This window comes from Prionailurus bengalensis, chromosome C1, assembly GCF_016509475.1.
Source record: "Prionailurus bengalensis isolate Pbe53 chromosome C1, Fcat_Pben_1.1_paternal_pri, whole genome shotgun sequence".
Classification (NCBI taxonomy): Eukaryota; Metazoa; Chordata; class Mammalia; order Carnivora; family Felidae; genus Prionailurus; species Prionailurus bengalensis.
Genome location: NC_057345.1, coordinates 65,358,903 through 65,374,906, shown reverse-complemented (window position 1 = coordinate 65,374,906; position 16,004 = coordinate 65,358,903). Strand labels below are relative to the sequence as shown.

The following is a 16,004-nucleotide window of genomic DNA, read 5'->3' as shown; positions in this document are numbered from 1 at the left end:
CTCCGAGCCATCAGCCCAGAGCCCGATGCGGGGCTCGAACCCACGGACCGCGAGATCATGACCTGAGCTGAAGTCAGACGCTTAACCGACTGAGCCACCCAGGCGCCCCAAAATCAACATAATTCTAAAGTTATAGAATTGTCCAAACAAGAACTCTGAGCTTTGGGGTGCCTGCGTGGCTCAGTCAGTTAAGCCTCCAACCCTTGATCTCAGCTCAGGTCATGATCTCATGGTTCGTGGGATCAAACCCCGTGTCAGACTCTGGGCTGACAGTGCAGAGCCTGCTTGGGATTCTCTCTCTCTCCCTCTCTCTCTCTCCCTCTCAAAATAAATAAGTAAACTTAGAAAAAGAAAAAGAACTCTGAGCTTGGGGCGCCTGGGTGGCTCAGTTGATTGAGCGTCCAACTTCGGCTCAGGTCATGATCTTGCAGTTTGTGAGTTCGAGCCCCGCATCGGGCTCTGTGCTGACAGCTTGGAGCCTGGAGCCTGCTTTGGATTCTGTGTCTCTCCATCTCTCGGTCCCTCCCCTGCTCATGCTCTGTGTCTCTCTGTCTCTCAATAATAAATAAACATTAAACAAAAAAATTAAAAAAAAAAAAGAACTCTGAGCTTTTCCTTGGCCCTTTCTTAGCCCTTTGATGCTGTTCAACCTGTAACTTCTCTTAGTGTAGGAGTCAACAAACTTTTTTTCGTATAGGCCAAGTAGTAAATACTTTAGGCTTGTGGAACGTATGGTTTCTACTGCAACCACTTAACTCTGTTAAGTGTTAAGTGTAGGTCAGAAGCAGCCACAGATAATACACTAACAAATGAGTATGACTGTGTCCCAATAAAACTTTACTTGCAAAACCAGGTGGTAGTCTTGATTTGACTCAGAGGCTGTAGTTTACTGACCTGCCTTAGAGCACTGATAGCATGGAATGAGTTTTGAATACTAAATACCATGACTAAGAGTATAGAACGTATACTTCAGTTTACCTGCAATGACTCTTCATATTATTTTTTAAAATATTCCATGGGACAAGTTGAACAATACACGTGGCCTCAGAAAATTATTCTTAGGATTGGAAAGTAGTGGTATAGCAAAATCAATACATGCAAAGGATACAAAAGTAATTCTTTTTTAAAAAAATGTTTTTTTAACTTTTTATTTATTTTTGAGACAGGGACAGACAGAGCATGAACAGGGGAGGGTCAGAGAGAGGGAGACACAGAATCTGAAACAGGCTCCAGGCTCTGAGCTGTCAGCACAGAGCCCGACGCGGGGCTCAAACTCACGGACTGTGAGATCATGACCTGAGCCGAAGTCGGACGCTTAACCGACTGAGCCACCCAGGCGCCCCCAAAAGTAATTCTTAAAAAACAAATACAAAATGCTAATGAACTCTTTAAAAATTAATATTTTGATTTCTAGGCTGTGAAAAAACATATATTATCAAATGATTAAGATTAAGATTAAGACTGGATTGCTATAGCCAATCTGAAAAGCAATTTAAGAATGACAAATGAAAGCCTTCAAAATGTTCATACTTAATACAAATTACTCTTAAATCTATGAAAATATTCCCAGCTTAACATATAAGAGAGAGATAAAATTAAAACCATGATGAGGGATGCCTGGGTGGCTCAGTCGATTGAGCACCCAACTCTTGATTTTGGCTCAGGTCATAATCCCAGGGTTGTGGGATTAAGCCCTGTGCCAGGCTCTGCGCTGAGTGTAGAGCCTGCTTAAGATTCTCATTCTCTCTCTCTCTCTCTCTCTCTCTGCCCTTCTCTCCCACTTGCACGTATACTCTCTCTAAAATAAAACAAATAATAATAAAATAAATGAAAACCATGATAAAATACCATTCTCAACTTTCAGATTGGCAAGAACTCCAAAATTTGGGGAGTACAAAATAATACTATTCCTACAGAGGGCAATTTAGCAGTATCTACCAAAATTCAAATAAACTTGCTCTTTGGCCCAGATATCCAAAGTCTAAAAAATTCATCCTATGCCTATACCTGTATCCTATGGCTATGTTGTATGAATTGAGATATATCAAACTAACTCACTATAAGAGCATTGTTTATAACAGTACAAGATCAGAAACAACGCAAATGTTCACATATAGAAATATTATGTAGGGGTGCCTGGGTGGTTCAGCTGATTAAGCGTCCAACTTCAGATCAAGTCATGATCTCACAGTTCATGGGTTCGAGTACCGAATTGGGCTCTCCACTGATAGCTCAGAGCCTGGAGCCTCCTTTGGATTCTGTGCTTCTCTCTCTCTGTCTCTCTCTGTCTTTCCCCCTCCCCAACTAGTGCACACGTGCGTGCTCTCTCTCTCAAAAATAAATAAACATAAAAAAAAGAGAGAGAGAGAAAAGAAAAGGGGCACCTGGGTGACTCAGTCAGCTAAGCATCCAACTTCAGCTCAGGTCATGATCTCAAGGCTTGTGAGTTTGAGCCCTTTGTTGGGCTCTGTGCTGACAGCCCAGAGCCTGAAGCCTGCTTCAGATTCTGTCTCTGTCTCCCTCTGCCCCACCCCCACTCATGCACTTTCTCTCTCTCTCTCAAATATAAACATTAAAAAAAATTTTAAAGAAATATTATGTAGCTGTACGAATAAAAAAACAAAGAAAAAGAAAAAGAAGATCTACATATATTAATATGGGGAGATCTCCAGGAAATTTTTTAAGTATAAAAAAATGGGAACATAGGTAGTATGCTCCCTTTTATAAGAAGGGGAGTTATATAACTGCTTTTTGCTGATATGTGAATAAGGAAACCCTGAAAGATATTCAAGTAATCTAAATGGTTACCTATAGGGAGTGGATGGGAACTGAGATAGAGTAAAACACCTGTGTGTGTGTGTGTGTGTGTGTGTGTGTGTGTGTATACACGTATATGTATATGTATATGTGTGTGTGTGGTTTTGATTTGTGAACCATATAAATGTATTAGCTACTCAAATAATACTTTTTAAAGAATATTATTATTTTATATCACTTTAAGGATTAAATGAGTTTGTAAATGCACCTAATATAAAATGTCTAGCATATTGCTTTACATACAGTGGATGCAGCTATGACCATCTGGAAGTCTTTTTATTTTATTTTTTTTAAGTATGTTTATGAGTTTTGGGTGGGGGGTAAGGGGCAGAGAGAGGGGGAGAGAGGGGGGGAGAGAGAGTGAGTGAGTGAGTGAGAGAGAGAGAGAGAGAGAGAGAGAGAGAGAGAGAAAATCGCAAGCAGGCTCTGAGCTGTCAGTGCAGAGCCCAACACAGGGCTTGTACTCATGATTATGAGATCATGACCTGACCCAAAATCAAGAGTTGGAACTTAACCAACTGAATCACACAGTCACCTTTGGAAATCTTTTTAAATGTTATCCAAATGGCATAACAAAAACAAATAAAAAATACCAAACATTTAGACTCAATATTTTCACCTCTAGGAATTCACCTTAATGAAATCTAAAAATGGGACAAAGTTTCATAACTGTCGAAACAAACCAAAAACATAAAAAAAGAAATATTCAATAAACTATAGTACATCTATATTCATAAAGCATTTCTAAGGACAGAAAATGCTCAAAATATGAAACTTTATAATCTCAAATGGTGGAGGGGAACAGGGCAGTGGGGGTGGGAAGTGGGGCATGGAGGGCAGAGATATATATGCAAAAATAAAAGACCTAGAAAAAGTATAGCAAATAAGCTTTTACAGAGGAACTGTTGGTAATTTTTTTTCTCTTTTATTCTTTTCCATATTTGTCAAATTATCTTTCAAGCACATAGTCCTAAAAAAGGAAAGAAAAGAAAAGAGAGATGGGTGCCTGGGTGGCTCAGTCAGTTAAGTCTCCTGCTTCAGCTTGATCATGATCTTGCGGTTTGTGGGTTCAAGACCCAAGTCAGGCTCTGTGCTGACAGCTCAGAGTCTGGAGCCTGCTTTGGAGTCTGTGTCTCCCTCTCTCTCTTCCCCTCCCCCCCCTCTCAAAAATAAATAAACATTAAAAAGAAACAAAAAAGAAAAAGTATAGCAAATAAGCTTTTACAGAGGAACTGTTGGTAATTTTTATTTTCTCTTTAATTCTTTTCCATATTTGTCAAATTTTCTTTTAAGCATATACTCCTGAAAAAGTAAAGACAGGAAAAGAGAGATAGGGCACCTGGGTGGCTCAGTTGGTTAAGTGTCCAACTTCAGCTCAGGTCATGATCTCATGGTTTTTGAGTTTGAGCCCCACATGGGGCTCTCTGCTGTCAGCAGAGAGCCTGCTTCGGATCCTCTGTCCCCCTCTTTCTCTGCCCCTCCTCTGCTCTCTCTCTCTCTCAAAAAAATGAATAATCTAAAAGAGAGAGAGAGAGAGAGAGAAAGGAAAAGAAAGAAAATGGATTTGGGGATGAAGGAGATACAGGTTAAAATCTCACATTATTATATACTCCTTTTGGACAAGTTAATTAAGCCCTTAAAACCTCCAGATCTGTAAAATGGAGATGATATCTAAATTCCAGGGTTACTTTGAGGATTACAGACATTTTATGTATAAAGGACATAAATAATATCTTAAACACAGTGAACACTAGGTATAATTGCTACTTCTCATACATCTGTGCCACATCCTTCCCTATATATAAATGTAAAATTACACTATACTCCTCCCATCTGAGATACCACTCACTTTAACATGTAAGCAAGTTTTGCAAACATTGAAATATAAAAAATGATCATCTTGGATTTAATGAAATACATTATAGCTTTAGTGAACTAAATGCTACTTTCCACACATACCTTTTTCTTCAGTACAATGAAGTACATATTGCATTAGAATCAAATATTAAAAATAAAGGGACTGTTCCCATGGAAATGGGATTCCTTAATCATTAGGAAAATGCAAATCAAAACCACAATGATATACCAACTCAGACAGCTTTAGGTAGCTACTATTAAAAAAAAAAAAACAGAGAAAGATGTTTCCAAATGACATATCAGATAAAGGGTTAGTATCCAAAATCTATAAAGAACTTACCAAACTCAACACCTGAAAAACAGATAATCCAGTGAAGAAATAGGCAGAAGACATGAATAGACACTTTTTCAAAGAAGACATCCAGATGGCCAACAGACATATGAAAAGATGCTCAATGACACTCATCATCAGGGAAATACAAATCAAAACCAAACTGAGATACCGCCTCACACTGGTCAGAGTAGCTAAAATGAACAAATCAGGAAACTATAGATGCTGGCGAGGATGTGGAGAAACAGGAACCCTCTTGCACTGTTGGTGGGAATGCAAATTGGTGCAGCCACTCTGGAAAACAGTGTGGATATTCCTCAAAAAATTAAAAATAGAACTACCCTATGACCCAGTAATAGCACTACTAGGAATTTACCCAAGGGATACAGGAGTGCTGATATATAGGGGCACATGTACACCAATGTTTATAGTAGCACTTTCAACAATAGTCAAATTATGGAAAGAGTCTAAATGTCCATCAACTGATGAACAGATAAAGATGTGGTTTACATATACAATGGAACACTACTTGGCAATGAGAAAGAATGAAATCATGCCATTTGCAGCAACATGGATGGAACTGGAAGATATACTGAGTGAAATAAGTCAGTCAGAGAAGGACAGATATCATGTTTTACTCCTATGTGGATCTTGAGAAACTTATCAGAAGACCATGGGGGAAGGGAAGGGGTAAAAATAGTTACAAACAGAGAGGCAGGGAGGCAAACCATAAGAGACTCTTAAATACAGAGAACAAACTGAGGGTGGATGAGGTTGGGGGAAAGGAGAAAATGGGTAATGGACATTGAGGAGGGCACTTGTTGGGATGAGCACTAGGTGTTGTGTGTAAGCGATGAACCACAGGAATCTACCCCCAAAACCAAGAGCACACTTTACACACTATATGTTAGCCAATTTGACAATAAATTATATTTAAAAAAAAAAAAAACAAAAAAAACAAAAACAAAAACAGAAAATAACAAGTGTTATTTTGAGAATGTAGAGAAATGGGAACCCTTGTGCACTGCTGGTAGAATGAAAACTGGCAGAGCCACTATGGAAAACAATATGCCAGTTCCTCAACAAATTAAAAATAGAATTACCATGTGATCCAGAAATTTCACTTCTAGGTATATATCCAAAAGAACTGAAGGCAGGGACTTGAGTAGATATTCATACAGTCATGTTCATAACACCATTATTCACAATAGCCAAAAGATAGAAGTAACCCAAATGACCTGTGATGGATGAACAGATAAATAAAATGCAGTGTATACAAAAAATCAAGTGTTATTCAACCTGGGAAAAGAAAGAAATTCTGACGTGCTACAGAATGGATGAATCTTGAGGACATCATGCTAAGTAAAATAAACCATTCCCCCAAAGACAAACATTATATAATTCCATTTATGAGGTACTTAGAGTAGTCAAATTAGAAACAGAGGGGGAATGGAAAGTTGCTATTTAGTGGCTGTACAGTTTCAGATTTGCAAGAAGTTCCAAAGATTGGTTGCACAACAATATACCTAACGCTACTGAACTATACATTTTATAATGGTTAAAAAGGTAAATTTTATGTTATGTATATTTTACCCCTATAAAACAAAATTAAAGGGCTGTGATGAGAACAGATCCACTTCAATAACATAATTCACTGAAAATATTTTTTTTTACTTTATTTTGATTTGAGAGAGAGACACACAGAGAGAGAGTATGAGAGGGTAGAGGGGCTGAGGGAGAAAGAGAGACTCCCAAGCAGGCCCTACACTTAACACAGCCCAACGTGGGGCTCGATCCCACAACCCTGGGATCATGACCTGAAATCAAGAGTTGGGACACTCAACTGAGTAACCCAGGCACTCCATCACTGAAAATAGCTTTAATAGACTATGTAAATTCACTTAAGGAGGACTATTTATTTTTAAGTTTGTTTGTTTATGTATGTATGTATCTCTACACCCAGCATGGGACTTGAAACTCACAACCCCAAGATCAAGAGTCACTTGCTCTTCCAAGTGAGCTGGCCAGGCACCTCAGTACTATTTTTTTTTTTTTCAAGCAATGAAATCTCCTTTTTAAATTTTTTTTTTAATGTTTATTTATTTTTGAGAGACCAAGAGAGACAGAGCACAAGCAGGAGAGGGACAGAGAGAGAGGGAGACACAGAATCTGAAGCAGGCTCCAGGCTCTGAGCTATCAACACAGAGCCCGATGGGGGGCTCAAACCCATGAACTGTGAGATCATGACCTGAGCCACCCAGGTGCCCCTACAATCTCCTTTTAAAAGTTATGAATATGAGAGGAGCCTGGGTAGCTCAGTTGGTTAAGCAGCCGACTTTGGCTCAGGTCATGGTCTTGTGGTTCGTGGGTTCGAGCCCCACATCAGGCTCTGTGCTGACAGCTCAGAGCCTGGAGCCTGCTTTAGGTTCTGTGTCTCCCTCTCTCTCTGCTCCTCCCCCACTCATGCTCTGTCTCTCTCTCCCAAAAAAAAAAAAAAACATTAAAAAAAATTTTTTTAAGTTATGAATATGGTAACAAAAAGCCATGAAATAAAAACCAAGTAAGTTTTAAACCACATTAATAAACATTTTAAAGTTTTTGGTTTTTATTTTTTGTTTTTATTTCGAGAAATAGAACACGTGCGCGTACACATATACCAATGGGGAAGGGCAGAGAGAAAGGAAAATGGAGAGAAAGAGAGAATGCCAACCAGGCTTTTTGCTGCCAGCACAGAGACTGGTGTGGGGCTCAAACTCATGAACTATGAGATCATGACTTGAGTAGAAACCAAGAGTAGGACACGTAACTGACTGAGCCACCCAGGCATCCTAAACTACCTTAATAAACATTTTGACTGAACCATTTAAAACTTCAATTGAAATTTAAATACTATAAACAAAATACTATGGTCTCAGCAATAAATTTATTCGACTTCATGTTTTTTGTTTGTTTACCTGGGAGAGAGAATAGTACCAAGACAGAGGAAGATCAAACACTCTTAGTACTGCAGTCTTCAAGGAAAACTGTGATTCGCTTACTGTTTCTTCTGACATGACTCCTCTTACAACCTTCATTAAATGAAACATAAAAACATATTAGCCATTAAATGAAAGATACAAATTGAAAATTTAACTCTATCAGTGTTTTCTTTTTGCAGTTAATTATTCATGATATACTTCCCTGAAGAAAATTATGAGCCAAATTTACTCGAGCTAAAAGTTTACTAATCATCAAAGCATCCAAAAAAGAAAATGTGTTAGATTTGAACTATGAGTTCAAGTAGCACATTTTCCTTAGAAAATTACAGGTCCTAGATTCTCTCTTTTCTGCTTAAATAAATATTTCAGCTTTTTAAAAAATTTTCAGTTTATTTATTTATTTCTAGGGGGAGAGGGAAAAGAGACAGAGAGAACAAGAGCGAGAGCGAGGGAGGGAGGGAGGGAGGGAGGGAGGGAGGGAGGGAGGGAGAGAGAGAGAGAGAGAGAGAGAGAATTCCAAGCAGGCTACACATCGGTCAGCATAGAGACCGATGTGGGGCTCACTCAGGAACTGTGAGATCATGACCCTCAACGTGGGAAACAGAACACCACAATTACCATAGGCGCATATTCATTCAGGCTCCAAGATCTCTGAGAAAACGTGAGATGCGAGGTTAAAAATAACCTGAAAGGACTTGAGTGAATTGCCCTTGGAAAATGTGGTCTGTTCTTTAGTATGCAGATAGGGATGTTTGCTTAAAGGAAGCCAGCTGTATATATATAGCACAGTGCATTCACTCCCTTTGTCTTTGCCTCTATCGTAAAGATTCTTACCGGAACATATGTATCTGCAAGGCTGCTCTCGTACACAACATACATGTACGATAGCTGAATCAGATGTACACCATTGACATGCTTTGCTAAGCTTTCTGTTGTTAATCATTGCTGATCTGTTTTTCCTGAAAACGTATATAAGAAGATGTACAATAAACCTCGGTACCTAGGGTTGTTGGCTCCGGGTCCCCTGTGCCTCCCTATACTGTTGTCTCTTTTTCTCAGTTCCTTCGCCACCCCAGGTCCACGGCCCTTTGAGGCCAACATCAGATACTAAACCAACTGAGCCACCTAGGCACCCCAATATTTCAGCTTTTAAATAAAATTTAAAACCTATTTCTTCCCACTTATTTCCTTCAAATAACAGGAGGTACAGGTACTGAAAGGAACCTGATTGGAACCATGACTCCTGGGGCTAGAAAGTAACCTCAGTTCATTGAACTGAAGTTCAGAACTCAGGCACTTATTCTCCTACTATTCCATTTTAAAGATGTTCAAAGAAATGCTACATGCATGCTATGAAATTTTAATATTGTTTTAATGCCTATTTCTAATTTTTTTTTTAACGTTTATTTATTTTTGGGACAGAGAGAGAGAGAGCATGAACGGGGGAGGGGCAGAGAGAGAGGGAGACACAGAATCGGAAACAGGCTCCAGGCTCTGAGCCATCAGCCCAGAGCCTGACGCGGGCCTCGAACTCACGGACTGAGAGATCCTGACCTGGCTGAAGTCGGACGATTAACCGACTGCGCCACCCAGGCACCCCTAATGCCTATTTCTATTGAAACCAAAGAAAGAGAAGTCAGATAAGAGAAGTCAGAGGTCTACAGAGAAAGCAGCTATCTCTCATAAAGGCCCTTAAGGGTAGCAGAACTTTCACAGACATGATGGTTCAGGGTCTGCGTCTATGCTTTTCAAAGCCAGAACTCAATTTTATCTGCGTACCCAGTTGGACACACAATAAACAAATTCACATAGTACTGATGTATAAATCAGCTTACATATTTATTCATTTATAATAAGGAAATACACTAGTCAAAAAAATACTTATATATGTCATCAAGACATACCCTCTGAGATAAAACACTGTAGGAGCTAGGGGCTCCTGCGTGGCTCAGTCAGTTAAGTGCCCAACTCTTGATGTCAACTCAGGTCATGAGCTCACAGTTTGTGAGTACAAGCCCTGCACAGAGCTCTGCTCTGTGCTGACATGAGGAGGTTGCTTCGTATTTTCTCTCTCCCTCTCTCTCTGTCCCTCCCCTGCTTACGCTCTCTCTTTCAAAATAAATTTTAATACCATTAAAAAAAAAATGTACTGGGGCGCCTGGGTGGCGCAGTCGGTTAAGCGTCCGACTTCAGCCAGGTCACGATCTCGCGGTCCGTGAGTTCGAGCCCCGTGTCAGGCTCTGGGCTGATGGCTCAGAGCCTGGAGCCTGTTTCCGATTCTGTGTCTCCCTCTCTCTCTGCCCCTCCCCCGTTCATGCTCTGTCTCGCTCTGTCCCAAAAATAAATAAAAAACGTTGAAAAAAAAAAAGTAGGACCTAAATTCATACGTTAAAAAGTTTGCCTGGTAAACACAAAATTAATGAAACCTAAGGAATATTTTATCTAGGCCAATTAAAAGCCTGACAACAGTCTCTGGTACACAAGAGGGTAGGCTTTTCCAGTAACCAGAATTTACGTCTACCAAATTTAATATTTCTTTTCCTTGAGTAGGGCTATATAAACATTACTAAAGAAAAAATAAAAATCAAAAATCTTCCAACAAAAGCTTATTGGCTAGGGGCTCCTGGGCGGCTCAGTCCAACTCAATTTCAGCTCAGGTCATGATCTCATGGTCGTGATATCGAGCCCCACATGGGACTCCTCACTGGGCACAGAGCCTGCTTCAGATTCTTTCTCTCCCTCTCCCTCTGCCACTCCCCTGCTTCCCAGCACGCTCCCCGTTCAAAAAAGAAAAAAGAAGGGGAAAAAAAAAGCTTATTGGCTATACTTTCAGTCCCTTATTTCTGCATATATCTCTGTGCTTTTTGCAGACTCCAGACCACTTTCTGTTAATATGCAGACTACCCTTTACTGTTAATATCTTTTTTTTTCAGACAAGCATCAAAACCATTAAGTAGTAGTATCCTTTCAAGAAAAACAGTAATACTAAAGGTAGGTTACTGCTACTGACACCTTATTTATTACCTACTAGCGACACTCACAGAGTGTAAACTTAATCCCCCTTCACACATACTCTAATTACAATGTTTAGACCCAGTATAATTCTTTCTAATTTTTTTTTAATTAATTAATTATTTTTTTAATGTTCTGAATCAGAGGCAGGCTCCAGGCTCTGAGTTGTCAGCAGAGAGCCCAACCGCCGGGCCTGAACTCACAGACCAAGAGATCATGATCTGATCACGATCTGAGCCGAAGTCGATGCTTAACCCACTGAGCCACCCAGGCACCCCTAGACTCAGTATAATTCTGATTGAAGTACACTTATTCCAAGCAACAAACTGTGATAGAAACATATTGCTGAGAAATACAAAGGAAATTAAACCTGAGAAAAATGGTCCTCTGGAGAATGAGATTAGGGGTATAAGGTTGTGTAGGGAATCATTCCTTTTCATTATAAGTCTTCTCTAATATTTGATTTTTTTTAAATACCTATATGTATTACTTTTCAAAAACACTACACTAAAGGGGTGTCTGGGTTGCTCGGTCGGTTAAGCCTCTGGCTCTTGATTTCTGCTCAGGTCATGATCTTGAGTTCATGAGTTCAAGTTCTTTAGTTGAGCTCTGCCCTGACAGTACAGAGTGATTGAAAACTTAATAATTAATAACTGAATAACTTTTAAAAAACTAATCATTTCAGTTTCTTCCATAAATACTAATTAAAATAAACACGAAGGCAGTTTAATTATTATTCAAATTTGTAGAAGCCTCTAAAACATCACCAAAACCACTATATTATGTAATTATGTAACCGTTGGAGAGCTAAAAATGTGTGATAGTTTGTTTCTTAAACACCCTAAAATTCTATTCTACAGCTTGCTTTATAATTTCAGCAATAATGAAAGTCCAAATACCCCTCCCCAAACTGACGTGAAACGTAAACTCATGCACCCGAACTGAGTAAATATTTAGTTGCAATAAGGATAAAATAACAATAATAATAAAGGTCTGTGCAAGAGCAAGATCTTTTGGAGTCCTCCTTCCACAATATAAATGTGGAACAACTTTGTTTACAAAAGGGCCCTGAGGCCACAATCCTCCCTATGCTCTATTATTCTCTGAAAGCACCAGCAAAGAAAGAGTAATCTTTCTCATTCAAAAACCACTCCCTGCTCAAACCACTGGCATTCACGCAAAAACTTGGACCACGCTAGCGGCCCTACCTCCACCAGGACCCTCACCCCCGACCTCCACAAGCACTATCCTCAGCGGTCTTCCTTTTTTTTTTTTTTTTTTTTTTTTTAACCAAGGGACCAGAAAAGTGGACTCTCGCTCGGCTCGCCCGCCCAGACCCTCGGTTGGGCTCTGAGCAGTAGTCGGGAGCCCACCCTGATTCAGCGCTCCCCTTGCGGGCCTCCCTCCGGCGTGCGGACTTCTCTGGCTTTCTGTTCCTTCACCCGCCCTGAGATTCCCGAGGGCCAAGGCCGGAGCTCCTACCCGCGCCCCAGCACGCCCCACCCTGCTTGCCTCGGCCCCCGCGGGCTACACGACCCCACCCGCCCCTCCGCCCTCCCCCTCCACCCTTGTACCTGGTGCTACAGGTCAGGTGCTGCGGGCTCTCGCCTGCTTCCCAGCCGCAGCCCAGCACTGAAGAGCCGCCTGGCCGCGGGGGCGGAGTCCTTCCGGGGTCAGAAGTGGGAAGGTGGAGAGAATGTGGCGGGGGCCTTGTAGCCTTTCAGCGTGAGGGGCTACGTGTGAAGCCGCTCTCGCCATTTTTGTGTAGGGTAGAGGCTCCTGCCTTGGCAAATGAGTTCTAAAGACTGCCTAAGAACTGCATTGTTGCAATGTTGTCAACTGGTATCGTAGTTTGTAACCTTTTGAGGGATCTAGGTCTATTCAGTGAATCTGGTGCCCTGTGGGGATTTTACCCCAGAAGAATGCACATAGACTCTTACAGACGCTCATACATTATTAAAAGAAAAACATATGTACAGTCTATACAAATTCAGATGCCCGAAACCAATCCATGGATCCCGAATTAAGAACTTCTACTCTAGATCCGCAGCACCTAAACTAATGAATGTTAAGAGGCATTCCAATCCTGTATCGATGAAGTTACTGATTTCAATTACTCTCCACGTTTCCACTGACTTAAAATATGTAAATATGGCCACCTATGAGTTGTCAGGCAGGGTATTCACTGCTCTTAGGTTCTAATACAGAGAAAACAAGGAGGTGGGGAGCGTGGAGAATGACAATAAAAAAAGATGCTGTTTCTATTTGCAGTCTTGAGTCAAAACATTCCATCAGAACTGCAGATTTAAAAATTCCAATTACTGATCATATTTGTGGTGAAATGCCCAAATAATTTTGTAAGGATAGCTAAAACATGACAGCAGTTGTTACTATTCCAACCTAAGCAACAGGAATGAATAATCATTTCTATTAGTTTTCAAAATTCCTATTTAGTCAAATGGAAACTAGGAAATTACAATACTGATGTGTGACATCACAAGATGAATAATAACCGAAAGTGCACAGAGTTCTTGGTGAAAATATTTTGCACTTTTTAAGTAAATGGAGGTATTGACATTTGAAGAACCTGGAATGTGTAAGGTTTTTTGTTTATTCTCCCAGTCTCCTTTCTGCTGCCTCCTCCCTACATCCCACAACTTACATTCAACATAATGGGAACAGCAGTAGTAATGATAAGTACCACTTAAAGCAACTTTACTGATGACATTATCTCTTTGAATTCCACAATAGACATTATGAAAGAGATATTTGTACATACTGGTTATGGATTTTACTCTTTAACAAGGGAATAAGAAATGCATATTTTCTTTATTTTCCTAAATCAGTGTAAATTGCTCCAAGCCCCCCTTCTCCTGGGTTGGCAGATTATCTGCTAAAATTCATGAAGGGAAACCTCACTAAAGTGGACATGAGGTGCTACAAGGAGAGTGGAAGGGGAAAATGTACCACTCGATGTCAATTAGAGAAAGAATCATCAATCACAAGCCCCAATAAGGAAAGAATACACTGTATCTCCTACAAGAAATCCACTACTACCCCTACAATTCAGCCAGTGAGAAGCCATCATCACCCCGAATCCTTGCTTTTCTCCAAAGGACTTTTGTTCAAAACAACCCCTCCCAACTTTCTCCTTCTCCATAAAATAATGTTCTTCTCCTGTGTTTGTCAGACTTGCCTATGGTTTGCCATAGCTTGCTTGTCCCAAATTGCAATTCTCTGTTATTCCTAAATAAAACCGTGTTTGCTGATAAAATAATTGACTTTTATTTTTAAGGTTAACATGCAATGTTAGCCATGAGTAGGTATATCAGTTAGGATGCTGTTAGCTAGAAGCAAAAAACAAAAACAAAACGCAAGTAGTTTGTTTAATAATGGCTTAAACCATAGGACAGAGTATTTCACATGGATGCAGCATCAGGCAGGCAGAGACTCATATTTGCATATGATGTCACAAGCTATCTTAGCCCAGGGGAAAAATGGGTCTTGGTTAATTCTAAAGGTCTGTCCCTCACCCAAAGTGAGGGGAATCATTAATCAACCATTAATGAATGTGGGGGATCCTATATGCATAGTATCAAAACAATACTGTAGTTTCAGACTGCCTGAGTTCGAATCCTTTGTCTGCCACTTACTAGGTATGTGATCTTAGGCCAAAAACTTAACCTCATTATGCCTCAGTTTCCTCATTGGGGTGTTGGGAGATAAATGTAATAGTATTTGTAAAGCACTAAGATTCTTATATAAGTTTTTAACTTGGGTTACTTGTAACTCCATGGGCTCTGAGGATAAAACTTTATCTCCATATAATCGGTTTCCTTTGTTATCCTATATATTTTGTTTATGCACGTAAAAACATTACTTTGAGAAGAGGGGCTCTGTCAAAGGGATCAAAGATAACAAAAAGTAGTTAAGAACTTAGAACAATCCTGGCACAAATTTCTAAGATGTATGGCATATTCCGTGGGACTTTTCTACATTCTTTGGCATAAGCTCCAAAGTTAAGAGAAACAGATGCCTAGTGCCCTAAGTATTCTTAAAAAGGATGCTAGACCAACTCCACAAGGCATGTTAGGAGAATGTGAGGCTGATTTAGCAATCCTCAGTACTCACATACCTCCAGGGAATGATATGGCAGAATTGATCAAAGAAGACGGAAAAATGAAAATGCCTACGAGAGAGTTTTCTGGAGTGCTGTGCAATTTCCTCCCCCTCTTCCCGAGTGGGGAGGAAATAACCCATCCTACTCCCACCTCAAGCCAAGTGAAGGAATTTTAAGAAACTCAGAGAATTTGACTTCCATGTCCTGTAGCATATGTCACCTGAAAAGTCTAAAGACAATAGACTATCCCAAGAGGCCTTTGATGGCAGAGCAAATACAGAGGGCTGCAGTGGCAGTGGCCTGTACTTGCAATTCTGCAAGAAAAATTATCCTATGGCCCAAATGAATGCCACAGAAGGTAGCCAGGCTTGAATTACCTTAATAGTTGTTATCTTTGAACCAGGAACTAAGTGGACTATCCAAATGGTTAGCCACAGGTTTTTTTCCCCTCCATATTAGAAAAATACAGTGAGAGGTTCCCAGCAAGGGAGGCAGTCATTGTGGAACTCACAAAAGGGCTATAAGAAAAAAGCCAGAATTTAGGAGTGAGCCACATGCAGAAGGCACCCAAGTCAGATTGAACGCACTGACTGCATATATCTGGTATTTCATTTAGGATATTTAGGCTCACTGCTCACTCTAACTGACACAGTAAATGGCCAATGAACTTCATAAATTATTGGTAGAAACAGCACTTATCAAGTGAAAATATTAAGCCTGACCAAAGTCTAGCATTTTAGTTAAAAACAATCACATCACCTAAATAGATTAATTCTTTTAGGTAATTCATATATCCAATTACTTTTTTCATTAACTGCTAAAATCTGGCAGAGTTCCCAGAAATAACTCAGGGCCTCCTTTTAAATCCATAAAATGCCAAAGGGTATAT

The 16,004-nt window shown here is 40.0% G+C and overlaps 1 protein-coding gene across 1 annotated transcript in view; it reads right to left on the bottom strand.

Moving 5' to 3' along the window:
- Positions 1-12,684, bottom strand: part of MIGA1 (mitoguardin 1) — a 107,933-nt gene extending 95,249 nt beyond the window's left edge. The window contains exons 1-2 of the mRNA XM_043575320.1: positions 12,570-12,684; positions 7,960-8,073 (exon numbers count right to left, since the gene is read on the bottom strand). Coding sequence (XP_043431255.1) covers positions 7,960-8,058 — 99 coding nt within the window. The 5' untranslated portion in view covers positions 8,059-8,073; positions 12,570-12,684. The remainder of the gene's footprint in view (positions 1-7,959; positions 8,074-12,569) is intronic.
- Between the last annotated feature and the right edge of the window lie 3,320 nt (positions 12,685-16,004).